Here is a 19,087-nt window from a genome sequence, read left to right as displayed (position 1 = left end):
GCAGAAGAGAGACTAAACCCCAAGGAGTTTGGATTCATTGTGTTTTGCAGCAATAATTCACAACCTCTTGGTCACTCTATCAACCAGTGTATTCCCACTGGTAACTGTGGCCCAGGTGGTAGTAATTTTCTAAGAGTCCACACCCCTGCTAAGAGAATGCAGCATATTTTTACACAATACCTTTATTTTATTTATTATTATTTTTTAATGTGGTGCTGAGGCTCGAACTCAGTGCCTCACACGTGCTAGGCAAGCACTCTACCTTGGAGCAACAACCCTGGCCTGAGAATGCAATTTTTAAAAAAGACGTCCCAAACTGATTAGTCCTACAAGGCCAGACTATATTATCAAAGTGCCTCAGGCACTGAAATGTCGTGGAAAAGAAAATGTCATTCTATGTGTAAAAGCAAAAAAGTATTTTCTAATGTTGTATTCTGAATGCAAATCATGTAGAAAATAACAAAGCAGTGAATAAAAGCCTCCTGATTGCAAGCCAGGGTCCCAAGCATGTCCTGAACACCTGTTGGGGAAGAGAGGGAGGCAGGATTGGACAGAGTTAAAAGCTCAAGACCATGGTACAAATACCACAGGGTCTTGGCTAACCCCACAGGGTGCTCTGTGGCCCAGATGGCACTGCAGACTTATCCCAGGTTTGGGCAAAACAGCTGGACTTTTGTACAGTAGTATGGATCAGTCATTGGGTGGCCTTGGGTGAGGCACTCTTTTTAGCCAAGGACAGACACCTAGCAGGAGCTGACATTGGAGACCTGGTGGCTGGCAGTGTGCCCTGCCGCTGGGTGAACCAGTCCTCCAGTTGTGAGCAGCATGACCAGAACTATTAGTTCCTCCCACTCCCTTATGCTGCTTGGTCCACTTGAGGCCCCCAAACCTCTGTAGAAGCCAGAGAGCAGTGGACAAAATAAGAATATCCCTTGGGAGTTGCTATCCCTTTCAATGCCTCTAGCAAAGGTTTATTGAGCTTGGTGAAGCCTTTACAACAGGTGTGCATTTAACATATTCGAATTCACCAGTAGAAAAATAAAAGACCATTAAATCCATGCTAAAAATTAGCTTTTTTCAGGTATCCTGTTTGTATTATCCATTGTACATTTCCTTTTCCCCATTACTCCTAAGATGTATCCACAAGAGACATTTGAAGGGATTTTTTCAAGGGTTTGACTCTCCACAACTTTTACCTTCTCCGCCAGCATTAGCATCTAAGCACCCCATGGAATTCCACCCTACCTACCTAAGTGAGGCTCTGCAGAAGGACAAGATGTTCGAACTCTATGCCTGCCCTTGGGGGTCACAGATGAATGGAGGAGAAAGGTCACAACCTGCTGTGACCATGAACTTGGATGAGAGGAGGGACTCCTCTTGCAGGTCTCTTCCTCCCAGTCTATCCCAGGGCTGCTGCCTGGTCCAGTCCCCATTACTCACCAGGCTAAAGCTGCCAAAACGCTGCTGGGGGAATCCTGGAACACACCATTGCTGCAAATCCTCCAGTGGCTCCCAGCAGCTTTGAGCCCGAAACATCTAAGCTCCTGACCTGGGACTCACCTGCTGTGGAGCCCAGGCATGCCCCGCAAGCTGATGCTCCTGACTCCTTAACCCTCCCCGTGGCTCCAGGCTGAACGCCCTTCCCCACACTTGGCGTTGGGTTTCCTGTCTCATGTTGGTGCACAAGTTCATCGCTCACAACCCCCTTCTCACCTGCTTCATCAGCATCAAGTATTCTCAGCACTCTCACTACTGACACTCGGGCTATGTATGGAGGGCCACCCTATGCACCCCTGGCCTCTACCCCATAGCTTCCAGTATCCCCTCCCAGTTGTGACACCCCAAATATCTCAAGACATTAGCACATGTCCCCTGGGAGGCAAACACATGCACCTGGTGATGCTTTCAGAACTTGGCTTAAACTTCATCTTCTCCAGAATCTTTCCCTAGCCCCCACACCCATGGCCCTGGCTTAGATGCCCATCCTTAGTGTTCCAGTGTAACATGTAGTTCTCACCCCAATCAGTCCCTCACCCCAGCTTCTGTTTATTGGTTTATTTGTTTTATTTCCCCATTTGACTCCTCAAGGGCAGGAATCATGTTTTATTCATCTTGGAAACCTCAGCGCTCAGAATAGGAACTGGCTTGGAGAGGATGCCCCAGTCTCTATTTGTTGAGCAAATGAGCAAACAAGTGTGTCAACGAGAAGAGGTGACTCCTAAGCCGAGGAGTTATAAATGTGCCCCATTTATAACTCTGAGCCACAGAAACGGTTCATTTGATTGACTATCAAAACTGTAGATCGATGTAAATTACTGTTTGGAGTTCAGTTTAAGTGGTAGTTATCAGTTAGGATGCTTTCACTAAAAGTAACAACAACAGCAACCAAAAAAAAACCAACCTGACTCAAACTGTCTTAAAACATAAAGGGAATGTGTTGGTTGCATTAAATGCAGACATGGTTCGCCTGAAGATCCAGGCCATTCCCCTGCATTATACAGCACTGTACTCCCTTATGCCTGGGCTTCAACTTCAAGTTGGCTCACTCAGGCAAGAAATGGCTGTAGTAGTCCCAGCTCTCACATCTCCATCCTGCATTGGCCAACACAAGAGGGAGTTCTCTTTTCCGGATCATGAATCAATGGTAGACGGGTTTTATTCTGAGTAAGCCCCCATAAGTCAAATGCCCAACCCTGTATCCGTCACCATAGCAGCAGGGGCTACACTGATGGATTTACCTGAGTCAGGCCTCACCAATGGACCTGAGGCAGTCTTAGGCCCACCCAGAACTCCTGGCTGAGACACAGGGAAAGGTGACGAGAGATGCTGAGGCCACCACTTGAGGAATACTTGGGGTTGACTTTCTAAGGAGCAAACCCAGCATACCTCTCCATGTTACCTTGACCTCTGGTGTCAGCCTCTTATCTTTTGGTGAACCTCTAAGGTCACACTTTCCCAAACACAGCATAAACCATGAGGCTTCTTAGTCAAAACAGACCCGAGATCTTGTGACCTGCTCAGGACTGAAATCCCCACTGCTCAGTCCCAGGGGTAGAAAGACAGGAGCTGGAGCCAGGTCCTAAGACTCCTGCTGCCGGCTGGGGCTGGTTTACTTTGGGAGCGGTAAGTAATCCTGAGAACAGCGAGTGCCTTCTTTTATCCCTGACAGTCCTATCTGCATGTTCTCAGTGTAATTATGGATCATTCTTTGGAAGAAACAGAGTTTGTCCCTCTTTGCTTTGAAGTCTGCAAGAAACCCTCTCATACCTTTTTGGCTCACCTGAAACACAGAACAGCTGCTGTCTTCATAGCCTCATACCTTCCAGTGACGGAGGGTCATCTTGGAAGACAGGCGGAATGCAACTGGATGTTTTCCTAAGATTAAAAAATAAAATAAAATTTCCATTTACACACTTTTGCAAAAGAGAAATCATCAGACCGTTATTTGAACCCCCATCTGTTCTGAAGGGAACCCATCTCCCTTTATTGGTAGAGAAGCTTTTGAGACGTGGGCTCAGTAGGAAGCTGCTACAAAAGTCTCTCTGCTCCTGTCATCATGAGCGTCCTCTTCAGCCCACCAGGCAAAGAGAGAACTTCCTGAAATTTGGTTTCCAGAAGCAACTTTCTATATATGCATCTGGCTCCTCAGTGGGCAGCAGCATGTGCGATGGACCCTTTACAGCCAGAATAGGCATTAAGCAGGGAAGCAGCACGGTTTTGCGTGGCTCAGAGGACCCTAATTGGTGGGAAGAGAAATGGACATGGAGCCAGATTAATTTCATCCTGGCCAGATGGCCCAGAAATGTATCTTGCTGAAACCCCCACCTGGTCATAGGGTCCTTGCCAGGAAGTTGCAGATTTTGTTCAAAATCTGTTCTCCTTGCAGGATGGAGCTCTGATTAGTACTAAGTTGAAAATCAGGGATTTGGGGCAACTTTTCGAGAAGGCCTTCAGATTTTTTGTACTCTGGAAATGAAGTACCCGGCTGAGGCCAAGTGATATTGTGTGTCCTGGGAAGTAACGGCAATGTAAGACATCTGCCCACTTTGGGGCTTTTAATTTAAGAACTTCTAGAATAAGTGGTCTTAAGGGCTCTTCAGCTCTCCTCTCCAACTCCATTCTAGATAAGACTGTCTCGTTCATTACAGACACGTGGACATGTCATTTACTGTTGAAGATCTTGCAGCAGAAATTCCTCGGGCTTTTAGGACTGATTTCCACTCATTCCCAGAAAGGAAAGCAGGCACAGCTTGGAGAATTACAGGGCTGGTCCAGGAAGCCTCTCTAGGGAGGTGACTTCTGAGCAGAAACCTAAAATGAGGGAGCCAGGCATGCTGGTCCCAAGGGAAGAGCATTCAGGGCAGTAGGAACAGCTAGTGGAAGGGCCCAGAGCAAGATTCGCTCTGGAGGAGCTCAGAGAGCATCCAGAAGACCCGTCGTAGCACGGTTTCCCTTCTTGGTAAGGGGTCTCGGCCTCAACTTCTTCCTTTCCTCCACCTGCCACATCTAATCTATCAGCAAGTTTTGTCGGTTCTCTGCCAAAAGATACCTTGAATTCACCCACAACAACCACCCTAATGTCGTCTCTTTTTGTATGGATTACTGCAAGAGCCTCCTAAATGATTTCCCATAAATTCCAATCATACTTCTCTCCTGCTTAAAACTCTTCACTCCTTTCCTCTTATCTGTTGAAAACAGTCCAGATCTCAGGCCCTTAAGACCTTGGACAATCTGTCCCATCTCCTGACACCTGGGACTTCTGCACAACGTACATGTATTTGTTTGCTAGGGCACCGACTAGGTGGCTTAAACAACAGAAACTTATTTTCTCACAATCTTGGAGGCCACAAGGCCCAGATGAAGGTGTTAGCCAGGTTGGTTCTCCTGGGGGCCACGAGGGAAGGATCTGGTCCAGCCTCTCTCCTGGGTTTAAGATGGCCATCTACCCCTGGGGCCCCACCACATCTTTTCTCTGTACATATCTGTGTCCAAATGTCCTCTTCTTAGAAGGACATCAGTCACACTGGCTTAAGGTCCACTCTAATGACCTCATTGCAACCTCATTACCTCTGTAAAGACCTTATCTCCAAATATAGTCACATTCGGAGACACTGGAGACGAGGACATGACTATATGCAATTCATTCCATAGCAGGTCTTTCTCTTTCTCAGATACTACAAGCTCTCTCCTACCTCAGAACTGTTTCTTAAGCTTTCCTGTGACAGTTACATGGCCATCCCCCTTCCTTCAGGTCTCAAAAACTAACACCTCTTCGATAGGCCTTCCTTGACCATCCCCATTAAAGCAGCTATGTTGTTTCAGCCCGTCCTCAGTGGCACTTGACCACTGAGCCACGTCCCAGACCTATTTTGTATTTTATGTAGGGACAGGGTCTCACTGAGACCCTTAACGCCTTGTTGTTGCTGAGGCCGTTTGCTTTGAACTTGCGATCTTCCTGCCTCAGCCTCCCCAGCCACTGGGATTACAGACATTTGCCACCACAAATGGCTACTATCTTGATTTTTTATTATGGCAAGACTAATATATGGGAAGATGTTAAAAAAATATTTAAGCAATACTGAGAATCGAATTCAAGACCTACACTAGGCAAGCACTCTATCACTGAGCCACATCCCTAGCTCTGCTCAAATCTATAGTGTATAATTTGATGAGCTTCAACAAATGTGTATACCCTGTGACCACCAATCCAGTTGAAATATAGAGCATTTTTATCATGGGTCCCCTACTCCCCAAATTTCCTCACTCTTCCTTTCAATCCATCTTTATCTTCTCATGGGAATACCTACCATCATGGTTTGGCCTATTCTTCCACTTCAGATAAGTGGAATTATCCAGTATATACTGTTTTGTGCCTGGCAGTTTTACTCAAGATTCATCAATACTGTTATGTATATCAATCAATGTATTATTTTTTTTTAATTAACTGAGTACTGTTCCACTGTTCACATCTGATGCTCTTTGCTTATTCATCATCGTTTTGTTGGACATTTGGCTTGTTTCCAATTTGGAGCTATTATAAAAATAAAAATCTATAAACATTTCCTACATTTTGTGAACATATGTTTTTATTTGTCTTGGATAAATATGTAGGAGTAGAATTTCTTTTTAATAAACTACCGTTAGATTGCAAATAATGTGTACTATTTCCCCTCCCTCCAAAAGTATGAGGGTTCTAATTCTATTCAACAACCTCATCAACATTTGCTGTCATTAGTTTCTTTAATTTTAGCCACTCCACTGAGTGTGGAATGATGCAGTTTCCCTGGTTACTAATAATGTGGAGTCCCTATCCATGTGTTTGTATCTTCTTTTATTGAGGTGTCTTTTTAAGCCTTTAACTTAGGATGTCTTCTTGTTCTTCATTTGTAGAAATTATTATGCATGTTCTGGATAATGAATCCTAATATTTTCTCTTATCAGTAGTTTTTATTTTTCATTGGTTTTCTGATCAAAAACTAGTTTTTAGTTTTGATAAATATTGAGGGCTACAAAATATGTCCTGGGACTCGATGATAAGTTTGTTTTCCAGAAAACAGACACTGATGGGTTCTCAGCAGGGCTATGGGTCCTTCAGCTTTGTTCCTGTGGTGTTTCAAAGAGAAGCTGAAGTTACATGGATATGTAGCCATGCTGGGCCATCCTGCTCCTGTGGACTAGTTTGCTCTTTTGAAAACAACATGGAAAGAATAGCAGGTGCTTGTTCTATCCAGTGGGCACCATAAAGCACAACACAGGTATGGGGCCCAGGTGTACATGTGTGGAGAAGGAATGGTCTTAATTTCTGCTGAATACCATGGTCCTTACTGCTGAGCTACAATGTACCGTAACTACCCCAATCCTTAAATATATACACATCCTCTGAACAAGTAATTCTATACCTAGAAACTTAGCCTAAGGATGCATTCATGATTATATGCAAAGTTTGAATCAAGAGGAAATCTCCTCCAGCTTTGTTTTCATAGTAAGATATTGGAAACCACCCAAACAGTGGACTGTTAATTATAATTCTGAAAACTCCATCTATTGGAATACTATGAAGTCACTTAAAGTTCTTCCCTACAAATACATGTATTTATTGGTGACACATTGGTTTACAATATTGTTGCATTAAAGTTTTCAAAATGTTGCTTATAAAATAACCTGCTTTTTAAAAATGTCCATATGTACATACATACATACATACAAATGTGTGTGTTCTATTTCGAAAATCATGACCCAGCCAGGTGTGGTGGTGATACACACCTGTAATCCCAGCAACTCAGGAACCCGAGGCAGGAGGATCACAAGTTCAAGGCCAGTCTCAGCAACTTAGCAAGGCCCTAAGCAACTCAGCAAGAGCCTGTCTCAAAACAAAAAACAAAAAAGGGCTGGGGATGTGGCTCAGGAGTTGAGCACCCTTGGATTCAATCCCTGGTACCAAAATAAAAAATAAGTAAATAATAAAGGAAGAGAAAGGGAAATGATGACCCAAAGAACTATGACTAAAAGCAATTTTAAAACATCTCTATTGCTTTACTCATGGTTTTCATATATGTGAATGCAAATACATCATGCTTGGTAATACATTTAATTCCCTTATTTTCTCTCCCATGCATGTGCCACCTAACTGCTTCTGAACCTCTCTGGAAATTGCCCCCCAAAGTCCTGCAACCCACACCCTTTCTGTCTGAAGTATCACACCCCCACTCCCTATTCTCCATCACAAAGCCCAGAGAATCTATGTGGCAAAGGGTGGCCCTCCCTTGGAAGAAGAGAGGTTGACAGGGGCCAAGCCATTGTTCTCTGTTGTGGCCTGGGTGGGAGCTACAAGTTGGGGCAGGGGACAGGGAGTGGCACTGTACAGCACTCCGAACCTTCATCCTATGTCTTAGGCATCAGAAGCATCTGGAGGGACATGCAGGAAGGTCAAAATATTAACAGCAGTTATTTCTGGAGGTTGGATTAGAGTGGATTTTAATTTTCTTCATTTTGTTTATCTATGTTTTCTAATTTTTTCATATACAGACATTCCCTTGATTAATTTTTAAAAATTTTTATTGAAGTATATCTTGATTAATTTATAAACAAGCTTTAAAAAATAATCCCCTGGCACTTTTCAAGAACATGAGGTTGGAGAGGCAAGTATGGTACCTTCCAAGGTAAAGAGATTTAAAAATGTATTCTCTCTCCTATGTATGGCCCCAAACATTGCACCCAAGCCAACCATTAGCCAACACTGGGGGGTTTGCTCTTGTGTCCCCAAGAAAAAGGCATATTCAGAAATGTGCAAGTGGGAAAAAAGGGCTCAGAACAAGTTATGTCTATAGGCACGGTTTTCCTTATCTGAAAATGGGCTCATCTGCTGTACGACCCCGAGTAAGGGGACACCCATGGAAACCCCTCCCCCACCCACATGTGGGCTGGCACATCACAGGTCCTCAAATAGATGTGAGCACCTGCTACATGAATTTCTTTCACTGTGCAGCCAATGACTGCACATCAGGCCCTGGACATCAGGTCTATAAATACAACGATTAACAATACACTGGCCCAACCATAAAGGAGCCCCCAGTCTATGCAAAGAGGCAGATAACAACAATTATAGGCGACATTTAATAAATGCTATGTGCCAGCTCTGCGTCTGTATTTGGCACATAGCATTTACTCATATTTACATATTCATGATTTCCATCCTTACAGTCATCTCTGAGGTAGACTATCTCAATAATTATTATCTTCTATCCCCCTGGTCACAGAAGTCTGTCTGTCCTTCATCCAGAGCCCGCAATGTGGTACAGTCATGGACCTGCTTTGATTTGTACAGTGGGTAAGAGCTTGGGCGCTGGAATCAAACTTTTTGCCGGCTCTGTCAACAATGGGCAACATATTTGATCTTTCAATGCCTCAGTTTCCTTATCTGAAAGGTGGGAATGATCGTGCTTGTTAATATTACCTCACAGGTTATTATAAGGATGGAAAGAACCAAACTCTTAGAATAGTATCTAGTTATATAAGCTATTAAGAAAGGTCAACTGGCATCATCATTGTTGTATTTATCTCCTCCTTTAGGGAGCTCCCTGAGAGCTGGGTCATGATATTCTTACTTACAGTATTTACTACCCCAACTCAGGACTTAGCATAGAGCAGAAACCACCACTTGTCTATTAAGTAAAAGAGAAAACGTATACCCCTTGTGTGTTGCAGGCAGGGAGGGTGAAGGGGGTTTCCCTTCACAAGTAGACATCATGGGTTTTTTTGTGGTTTTTTTTTTTAAAGAATGTCAATTGGAGTAGTGTAGCACCTTCCAGAGCAGACAGAGCCCACAAGGTGGCAAATATCAGATCATAGTTCAGCCTTCCCATGACACAGATGAGGAGTCTGAGGCTTAGGTCTGTTCATGCTTAGGATCATGCAACTCATTAGCATTCAAGAAATGTGTTAGAGAAGGTGAACTTTCTATCTTAACCTCAAGCTCAAGCCCTGGGAAATTGGACAGAATTTTTAATTTCAGGTCAAGTTCACAAAGCTTTGTTGAATGCCAAGTTCTTCCTGCTAGGCTCCCAAGAAACTGGTGCAGTGGGCTCAGGGAGTGTCTAGTTTGGCACAAGACAGATATTAAATGAATCTAAGTGTGATGAGAGGAAGCCAGGGTATAGTGAGAGCTAGTCGTGTTTCTGTCTGTAGATACTGAGAGGCTGAAATATGGACGGAGAACAGAAGGAGAATAGGAGTTCTTTAGAATGTGGATTGAGAAAACCAAATGCGATCATACTTGGGTTGTGACTCTGGACCTTCCAGTTAACGCCCCCACCCAAATGCAAAATGAAAACCCTGTGGGAAAAGAGAGGTTAATTTCTGTGGAGGTATCATGGGGTGGATGGCAGTGGAAACCTGGAGAATAGTCTCCTCAGGGGCCTCTTCCCACCCACCTTGCTCATATAACCCCTCCGTCTCTTCAGGCTCTGAAATTCAGTTCAGAATATTCTGTGCCTTATGAAGAAACTTTCTTTGCAAGTTACAGAATTCTTTATCCTAGAAGGTACCACCAGGCAAAAAAAGGTGGGAATGAGCATGCTTGTTAATATTATCTCATAGGTTATTATAAGGATGGAAAGAATCAAACTCTTAGAATAGTATCTAGTTACATCTCCTTTAAGGAGGAGATAAAGGTTTGCTGGACTTCAGAGACCACACTTCTTAGATAGCAATCACAAGCCTTTCCCTGCAGATCCCCTAACAGCAGAAGTAACAGCACAAGAGCCCAATGTGTCCTCCAGCCCAGGGCCTGGGGACATGCACCTATCGTGACATGTCTTTGAATTCTTGTTATTTCAAGGGTAATTTTATATTTGACTCCCTAATCCAATATAAAAGCAGTACTTTAGATTTCTTATAGTAGATGCTTGTTAATAAATCTAGAAAGTTGATAGAGAAACTTACTTTTGATCTTGAGCTATAGACAAGTCCTAACTCTGGGTGATCAGATTACAGGAAACGTCGAATTTCTTTTATGTGTTTTCTGTATTTTCAGTATCTTCTCTAATGAGCGTGTATTAATTGAACGCTACACTTTTAAAAATGAAATATTTCACAGTTTGACCTTAATGTGTAATATTTAAGGGCGGAAGAATAGGAATGATTTTCCTAATGGCATTTTCTTGATGTGCTCATTTTATACATCCAATTCTTTTACACACAGTAATTACATAAGAATATCTGCATTTGAATGAGTAAAAGTAATAATGATGATGATAATGACAGTGACTACCATTATTGTGTCTTTATCCTGTGCTACTGTTATAAATCTTTACATGCACATTTATTTTATCTTTATAAAACCCTTAGAGGCAGTATTATCCTCATTTTTCAAAAAAACTGAAACACCAGGCTGGAATGTGGCTCTGTGGTAGTGCTTTTCTTTTGGGGGCGGTCAGGGGGTCCCAGGGATTGAACTCAGGGGCACTCAACCACTGAGCCACATCCCCAGTCCTATTTTTTGTATTTTATTTAGAGACAGGTCTCACTGAGACCCTACTTAGGGTCATGCAGCTCATTAGCATTCACGAAATGGGTTAGAGAAGGTGAACTTTCAATCTTAACCTCAAACTCAAGCCCTGGGAAATTGGACAGAATTTTTAATTTCAGGTCAAGTTTAGCACCTCACTTTTTGCTGAGGCTGGCTTTGAACTAGTGATCCTCTTGTCTCAGCCTCCTGAGCCGCTGGATTACAGGCATGCACCACCACGCCCAGCTGTGGTAGTTCATTTGCCTAACATGTGTGAGGCCCTGGGTTCAATCCTCAGTACTAAAAAAAAAAAAAAAGACAAAAACAAAGCCGAAACACCAAAAACCTAAAGCAACTTTCCTGGCTGCATCATCTTTAATGCCCAGTCTTCTAGCTTCTCAGTGCCCCTCGGAGATCTGGCTCCTGCTATGGCACGCACTGCAAAGCAGAGGACGGTGTTGCCTGACCACGCCCTTCTCTCTGGCTTTTTGCATTCTTGCATTCTGAGGTTTGTGCAGGGTCACTCTGGTGGACCCACAGGCATCCCAGCTAACAGAGGCAGGGAAGTCTCAGAACAAAGGGCAGACACTTACGAGACCAGCATCCATCAGCAGGCCAGCAGAAGTTGCCAGTCCACAGAGCATGCTCTGGGAGTCGACAAAGTCCCAGCTCTCTGCCCACCTAGGCTCTGCAGTTGTTCCCCGAATGAAAGGACCCATGGGGGAAGGCAGGAGAACGTTCTAGATCACTGAATCTCAAACTGGAGCAGACATCAGAATCCCCTGGAGTGCTTATTAAAACCCAGATTGCGGAGCCCCACCTCAGAGTTTCTGATTTATCCAGCAATCTCAAAGTAGCGTTTTGTTATTCTCCGATAGCTAGCATCGGGCATCCAGAAATTCCCTAACCAATTGGCTAGACGCAGGACCATTTAAAGAGTTTGTCTAAAAGTGCCATCCCTTGGGGTGTTGATGACAGGATGCTCCAGATTCTTATACCCAAAGGTATAAAAGATTTTAGACGACAGGACTAATTTCATCAATGAAAGCCGTTTCTAATGGTTATGCTCATTAGCCAAGCCTGCGGCACTTGGGTCTCTGGTGGGAAAGCCCCCATGTACCTTGACAGCTGGAGGGTGGCCCTTCTCACATCATGCGTGCTGACAGCCCCTCTCATGTGAATTCCTGGGGAAGGCACCTAGGATATGAGTTAAATTAGCACTGATTCAAATATTGCCAATCCGAGTGAAGATTCTAGAGTAAATCTTACAGGCCACCTTCTTGGGAGAGAGCTTCACCGAGGAATTAATGAGCTTTTTGTTTGGTCCCACAGACTGAACCTGAAATCATAGAGGAAACCAACGTTGACAGAGTTCACGAGCCGCGGGGCTACGCCAGGTCGAGGCAGGTGAAAGGCCACTCGGAGACCTCCACGCTGAGCTCCCAGCCCTCCATCGATGAGGTCAGGCAACAGATGCACATGCTCCTGGAGGAGGCCTTCAGCCTGGCGTCCGCGGGCCACGCAGGCCAGAGCCGACACCAGGAGGCCTATGGCTCTGCCCAGCACCTGCCCTACTCGGAGGTGGTGACCAGTGCACCAGGGACCATGACTCGGCCCAGGGCCGGGGTGCAGTGGGTGCCCACCTACCGCCCAGAAATGTACCAGTACAGTCTGCCCCGGCCGGTAAGTCAGACGTCCCCCTGCCTGCCATCATCTGTGGGTTCCAAGGACTTCTAGTGATAAGCCACCTTGGGATTTAGAAACAAAGATTTTTCTCCATCCCCATTGTATTCTTCACCTATGGTCCAAAGCCAAGCCTTTTTATTCCTGTTGAGAATCCCTTATGTCCAACCATAACACGTTTAAGAATGGATCTTCTTTTCTACTGTCCCTCCTGGGAAGGCCTGACCTCATTCTTCACTCGCTGGGATCTTCCTACACTTTCAACTGTGAAACCCAATTTAAATGTCAGAAGGCATCACAGAGCTGCATGTGAAGGGGTTGTGCAGGCTGGTAGCCCAAAGTCTGGGCTTCGGCCAGGTGGCTTGACTTTGAATCCCAGCTTTACCACCTGCTGGCCTCCGGACTTGGGCAAGATACTTACATTCTCTAGCAGTGGGGGAAAAAAAAAAAAACGAATATGAAACTTAACCTACTTCCTAGAGTTCTCATGAAAGTTAAATGAGTTGATATTTGTGAGGTACCAGAAGAATGTCCACTTCACAGTAACCCTGCAGAAGTATTATTCATAATTATTTCATTTAGTAGCAATTGCTCCCATGATTTAGGATAACAATCTGAATTAGTTTGAATTTCATTTATCACCATACCTGTAGTTGGATAAGCCATAGATCATGCTAAGACAATGCTTTGTGCATATATAGGTTCCATGCCTCATCCCGGGAGTTGCTCCTAAATAGAGCTTAGTAAATTGTTACTGTGACGTGTACGTGTGCCATGGCTTTACTGGTATTGGGTACTGATCTCAGTGTTCCTTGTGTGTTAGTTACTCATTGTGTCCTAACAACAAGCCTCTGAGACAGATACTAGTTTTATGCCTGTTTTACAGGTGAGGAATCTAAGGATACACAGTTTGTTCAAGGCACAGAGCCAGGAATGGGTGGAGCTGGGACCCAGGGCCCAGCAGTGTGGCACCAGAACTCGTGTTCTTAACCGGCATGTTACATCACCTCTCCATCCACATTATTTATTTCATTTGTAGTAGTCTACTTAAGGCACCCGTGGGTTTGTGCCGACCTCAACATCTGCATTTCTCTGGCACTTAATAAATTGCTGTCCTCATAAGCCTGCACCCTAGGGTGAGTTTCCTTACTGCTCTCGTTTGCTCCATGTTCCCCCTTGAAGGCCACTGAGATGTCTCCCCGGGATGCTGCTCTTTGTCTCTCAGTCTCTCTTTGCTGGCATTTTGAGTCCTGTCTCCTGCTTGGCACCCTTCTCTGTCACCTGACTCTCTTCCCCCCCCTCTCCCCAGTGTGTTAACGGGAGAGCCCCAAGTTTGTTTCAAATTGGACCCCCTGGGGAGAGGTGGCAGTGCTTGGAGTCATGGTCAACACGAGGCTTTGTCCTTAGGTTGGCAGGTTGAGCATTTCTGTCTTGTCCCTTCACTCCAGGAGGATCACATCCCAGGAGTCTGATCTGGGCTGATTAAGTTCTCAGCTGCTTCATTCTTAAAACTGTTAACTTACCCACCTGCAGCGAGAGGCAGGAAATGGGGTGGCCCAGGCCTCTCAGGCTCGCTGGTCTACATGAGGTAAACACCAGCTTGGGGAAAATAAGACATGATCAGAAGGAGAACTCGTTGTCCTGATAGTCATCTTCCTAGTTCATGATATGCAAATCCAGGGTATAAATCATAAAGGAAATAAGGGAAACACAGGCTTCTTTTTTACATCGTTCTTTGAGATATGGGTAGAATATAGAGAAATTTTCTTAATATAATTAATATATATAATTGTATATAAATATGATTATAATATAATATACAAATATGATTTTTATTTTGATTGTGGTAAAGTAGATGTAACATAACATTATTTTAACAACTTTTAGTACAGTCAGTAGTGCTAAGTACCTTCACATTGTTGGGCCACCAATCTCCAGAACTCAATTCATCTTGTAAAACGCATACTCTGTATTCATTAAAAAATAACTCCCCTAACCTCCTTTCCCACAGTTCTGGCAACCACCATTCTACTTGTTACTATGAATGCAACTACTCTAAATATTTCCTATAAGTAGAATCATTTAGTATTTGTCATTTTTATGACTGGTATGTTTCACTTAGCATAATGTCCTAAGGTTTCGTCCTTATAAGCATACACCAGAATTTCCTCCTTTTCAAGCCCTAATAATGTTCTGCTGTATGTATACACTACATTTTGTTTATCCATTCATCTGCCAATGAGCACTTGGGTTGCTTTTGCTTCTACCTTTTGGCCATTGTAATTAGTGCTGCTATGAACCTAGTGCAGGTATCTTATGTCCTTGCTACATGTTCTTTTGGGTATATACTCAGGAGTATAAATTCTGGGTCATATGGAAACTGTTCTCAATTTTTTGAGGGACTGCCATATTGTTTTCCATGGTGGCTATACCATTACATTTCTACCAAGAGTGCACAAGAATTCCAATTTCTGTACATCCTCACCAATAGTTGTTATTTGCTGGTCTTTTTATAGTTGCCCTTCTGATGAGCTTGAGGTGGTGTCTAGCTATAGTTTTGATTTGCATTTCCCTAAGGGCTAATGATGTTGAGCATCTCTGTTGGCAATTTGTGCCTCTTCTTTATGTAATTTTTAGGATAAAATAGACCTTGGAGCAATGCCCAGATCTCAGGAACACAAGTTTAAGTCTTCCATCAGGGAATTTTGGTGGGTACATTCAAGAAGCACTGCATTCCAGCAACTCTGAGGCCACCACTGGCCACATTCCCATCGTTCTGAATCTATGCACCCTTTTTTTTTTCTCAGAAAGACTTAGAAAAATTCTCACTAGGCTTTACAAATCTGTCATCTCAAAATACTTTTCATGACAGTCATATTCAGTTTCCAAGATTATGGTATTCTACTAATTGCACATTAAGTTGGTACCTGCCTTTTTGCAGGGAGAGGGAATTTCCTCAGTGAGGTTTAGAAAACACTGTAATTTTTTTTATACCATGTTTATATGTACCTCTTAGGTGGCTGTCCTCTGAAAAAGCTTACCTATATCCATTCTATGTTGATTATCACCAACTTCAATCTCATTGATTCATCCTTCCTGGTCTCCTCAGCTCAAAGTAGGATGATGCTTACCAACTGACTGATCTTAATGACTGCAGCTCAAAGCCTCAGACTCTTCTGAAGATGAAATGCTAATTCCTGTAAAATACTATGGTTTTCCTGCCTCATGAGCACTCAATATTTTTCTTAGGTGGTACTATTCAGAGGGCCTGGTATTGTGACCAGCACATCAAATTTTTCAACAAATGCTAGCCTTATTATCAAATTACTCCTCCCCTTTCCTTGGGCCCACTATGTATATACATCTCCCACATTTCCTAACATTTCTGAGAACACAGCTCCTCCTTTTACTCTGTTCAATTCTTTCATGCCCTTGGTGCCCCAACTCAGAGTCCCAGAGAAGCTTTGCTTCTATATGAAGATACTTCTCAAGAATAACTGGGCTCCTCTGGATGGATGCCAAATTCTGGGAATCCAGAATGAGATCTGGGTGTCAGAGAGAAAAGCTTGGACCAGCAGGACAAGTCTTCCAACCAGAGACAAGTGAGAAAACCCCATACCCCATCACCATTACACCTCGACTTAATAAAATAAAACCATCCCAAAATGTATAGAGGTACATATGAACAATCAGATGCTTCTGCTTGCTATAATAGGGGATTAAAAGTTATGCCACAAAGGGCAAAATCATTAGCATTCTATATTTTCAAAATTGAACTACCTCAAATGGAAAAGGACTGAGACATAACACCGCAGAGAGATGAACCATTAAACGCAAACAACATGGAAGGTGGTTAGGATTTCCTTCTTTGCCAACAACCCATGAAGTCTCTGTGTCCATGAAAGCAGAAAATACTTAACCATACACAGTAAAAGTGATTCTCGATCCAAGTTCTCAAGGAGCTTCCTTGTGCTATGATAATGTGGAAATCAATAGAAAAGGTAGCAATTTAGAATGATAACTACGATTACTTTTCAACTTCCAAAAAGGAAGCGCTTTGAGCTCTGCCAGGGGATAATTGGAAGCTGGTGGTTTTGATGCACTGGGGCAGCCGGATGGCGTTTATATCATGGAAAGAGTTGCTGCTGGCCGCTTAGGATGTCTGTAATGCAGTTCAGGAGACTTTGATCATCTTTTACCGCTTAGTATTGGTAAAGAAATTGGACTCAATGACCAGTCCAATCCCGCTAACAGCCAGGATGGCTCTGTGCGAAGTGGAATGAGAACATCCCATCATATCCTTCCTGAGATTCCAAAAAAGGCATCAGAGGAAAACACCCTCCCAACTAGACTCTTTACAGGTGGGATTAACAGTAAAAATAACCACCACCACCACCACCACTACAGCAACAGTTGCCATCTGCTGAGCTCCCATTGTTCAGTGTGAAGTGCTGGATGGATATTATCTCTTCTAATCCAACAACCATCCTTTGAGGTCAATGTTATTATCCCCAAGTACCCAGTGAGGAAATTGAGGCTTAGAGAAGTCAAGAAATGTGCCCAGGTTCACATAGCTATCCCTTAATACCCACGGGGCTTTATTTCAGGATCCCCCAAGGATACCAAAATAATTGGACACTCAAGTCCATACTGTAAAATAGCATCGTCTTTGCATGTGTAACCTACACTCATTGTTGTATAAACTTGAAATCATCTGTAGATAACTTAAGAGTACTTCATACTTAATGTAAACGCTAATGTAAATGCTGTATAAATAGTTATTGTATTATTTAGGAAATAATGACAAGGGAAAAAGTCCACATGTACTCAGTACCAATACAATTTCCCCGCCCCCAAATATCTTCCATCTGCAGCTGATTGACTCCTAAGATGTGGGAACCCTGGATACAGAGGGCCAACTGTAGAGCTATAGATAGCAGAACTGGGGCGAGAAGCTAGAGTGGTCTAACATGGAAGCCCACACCCTTTTCGTCCCCTATCAGAGTGAGTTATAGGGATGCTTCTAGGCTCTCATTGGAGCTGAATCTCCAAACTATTGGAGTATCATCCTATAAGGAAGCTGACCCCCTGTTTAAGGGAATTCTGTCCATCCCTGCCATTGGATGAGTAAGGGAGACATTTCCATGAAGAGATTTTTTTTCTCTCCTGTCCAAAATAAAATAGTAAGCCCCCCAAAACCTTTATGAATGATGAAACATGTAGGCATATCAGGTGTGTATTTGCATCTGCCCCAACATCTGGGCTCTCCCTCTCCCCTCCCCACCTCCCCCTGTCTCCCTTTCTCCCCCACCCTTCCTCCTCCTCTTCTTCCTCGTTCCCCTGAGAGATCCACCTTTCCTTTCCCTCTCCCCTCTCTGGCACCTTGCTTATGTTTTTCCAAATAAGATTCAAATCTGTCCTGAACACTCATCTGACCAGTATGGGTGGGAAATTGGGGTAGGGGAGTCCACACCAGTCACTGCTAATTGTGCATTGTCTCCCTCTCAGGAGGCCTTGAAGTCAGGTTCCTCTGTCCTAACTGGCCTCCCTGGGCATGGGCACTTTGCCTTTGGACTGCCCTAAGAGTTCATCCCTGAATATCTGGCAAAGGCATACTCCACTAAACTTAGACACACCACTCAAGTGAATAACACCCGCAGTTTACATAGAGATGGGAAGAGGGAGTGGGGAGAAAGTGGAAATCTAGAGAACACTTAGTCTGTAAACGCAGGTGTGCAAGAAAGGCCACTTTGTCCCTCTGCAGTCCTCTCAGCCAGGCTCAGGCTCTTCCTCTCTGTTCTCCAAGGACCTACATGTGCAAAGCACAGGGGTGGGGTGGAAGGAGGCTGTAGTGCCTGGTCCCAGTTTTCCTCATCTAACCCCTCTGGTTGGCATCCCTGGAAAAATCCTTGTGCTGTTAGTCCCAGCAGAGGACAGCTGGACCCTCATCCTCCTGATCCTGAATTCTTGCCAGACTCCTCTGTTGCTTTGCTTGCCTGCTAGCCCTGGGTCTCCTCTCTCCCCCTCCTGTCCCCACCTCCCCCTGTCTCCCTTTTTCCCCCACCCTTCCTCCTCCTCTTCTTCCTCGTTCCCCTGAGAGACCCACCTTTCCTTTCCCTCTCCCCTCTCTGGCACCATGCATGGCACTGCCTCAGGCCCTCTCACCAGGCTCCTGAACAATCTGCTCTTCTGTCCTTCACCCTGTGTGTGGATGGGTTGGGGACAATCCTGTGCTGTTGCGGATTCCTGGGCTTTCCAGAGGTGGGCACCCGTCCTGGTTGGCACATTCCCTAAATCTCTCCTCTACCTCTTCCTTGGGGTGTGAGGCAGGACACAGCCACTTTTCCAGACCCTTAGCTCTGTGTCCCACCCCCCAACTCTCCTCTTCTTCCTATCTGG

General features: G+C 44.2%; 1 protein-coding gene across 8 annotated transcripts in view; it reads left to right on the top strand.

The window, feature by feature from the left end:
- The window catches only part of Kiaa1549l (KIAA1549 like), a 256,249-nt gene that overhangs the window by 218,598 nt on the left and 18,564 nt on the right, over nt 1–19,087 (top strand). For 7 of the 8 annotated variants that reach the window (XM_078046259.1, XM_078046263.1, XM_078046262.1 and 4 more), the window contains one exon: nt 12,338–12,688. In XM_078046259.1, coding sequence (XP_077902385.1) covers nt 12,338–12,688 — 351 coding nt within the window. Of the gene's footprint in view, nt 1–1,208; nt 6,069–12,337; nt 12,689–19,087 lie in introns of those variants that run through there. The other variant, XM_078046264.1, reaches the window with a different exon arrangement.

The sequence above is a fragment of the Ictidomys tridecemlineatus genome, chromosome 4, assembly GCF_052094955.1.
Source record: "Ictidomys tridecemlineatus isolate mIctTri1 chromosome 4, mIctTri1.hap1, whole genome shotgun sequence".
Taxonomy (NCBI): domain Eukaryota; kingdom Metazoa; phylum Chordata; class Mammalia; order Rodentia; family Sciuridae; genus Ictidomys; species Ictidomys tridecemlineatus.
The sequence above is the reverse complement of the archived record's forward strand: the minus strand, read 5'-3'. Positions and strand labels throughout refer to the sequence as shown.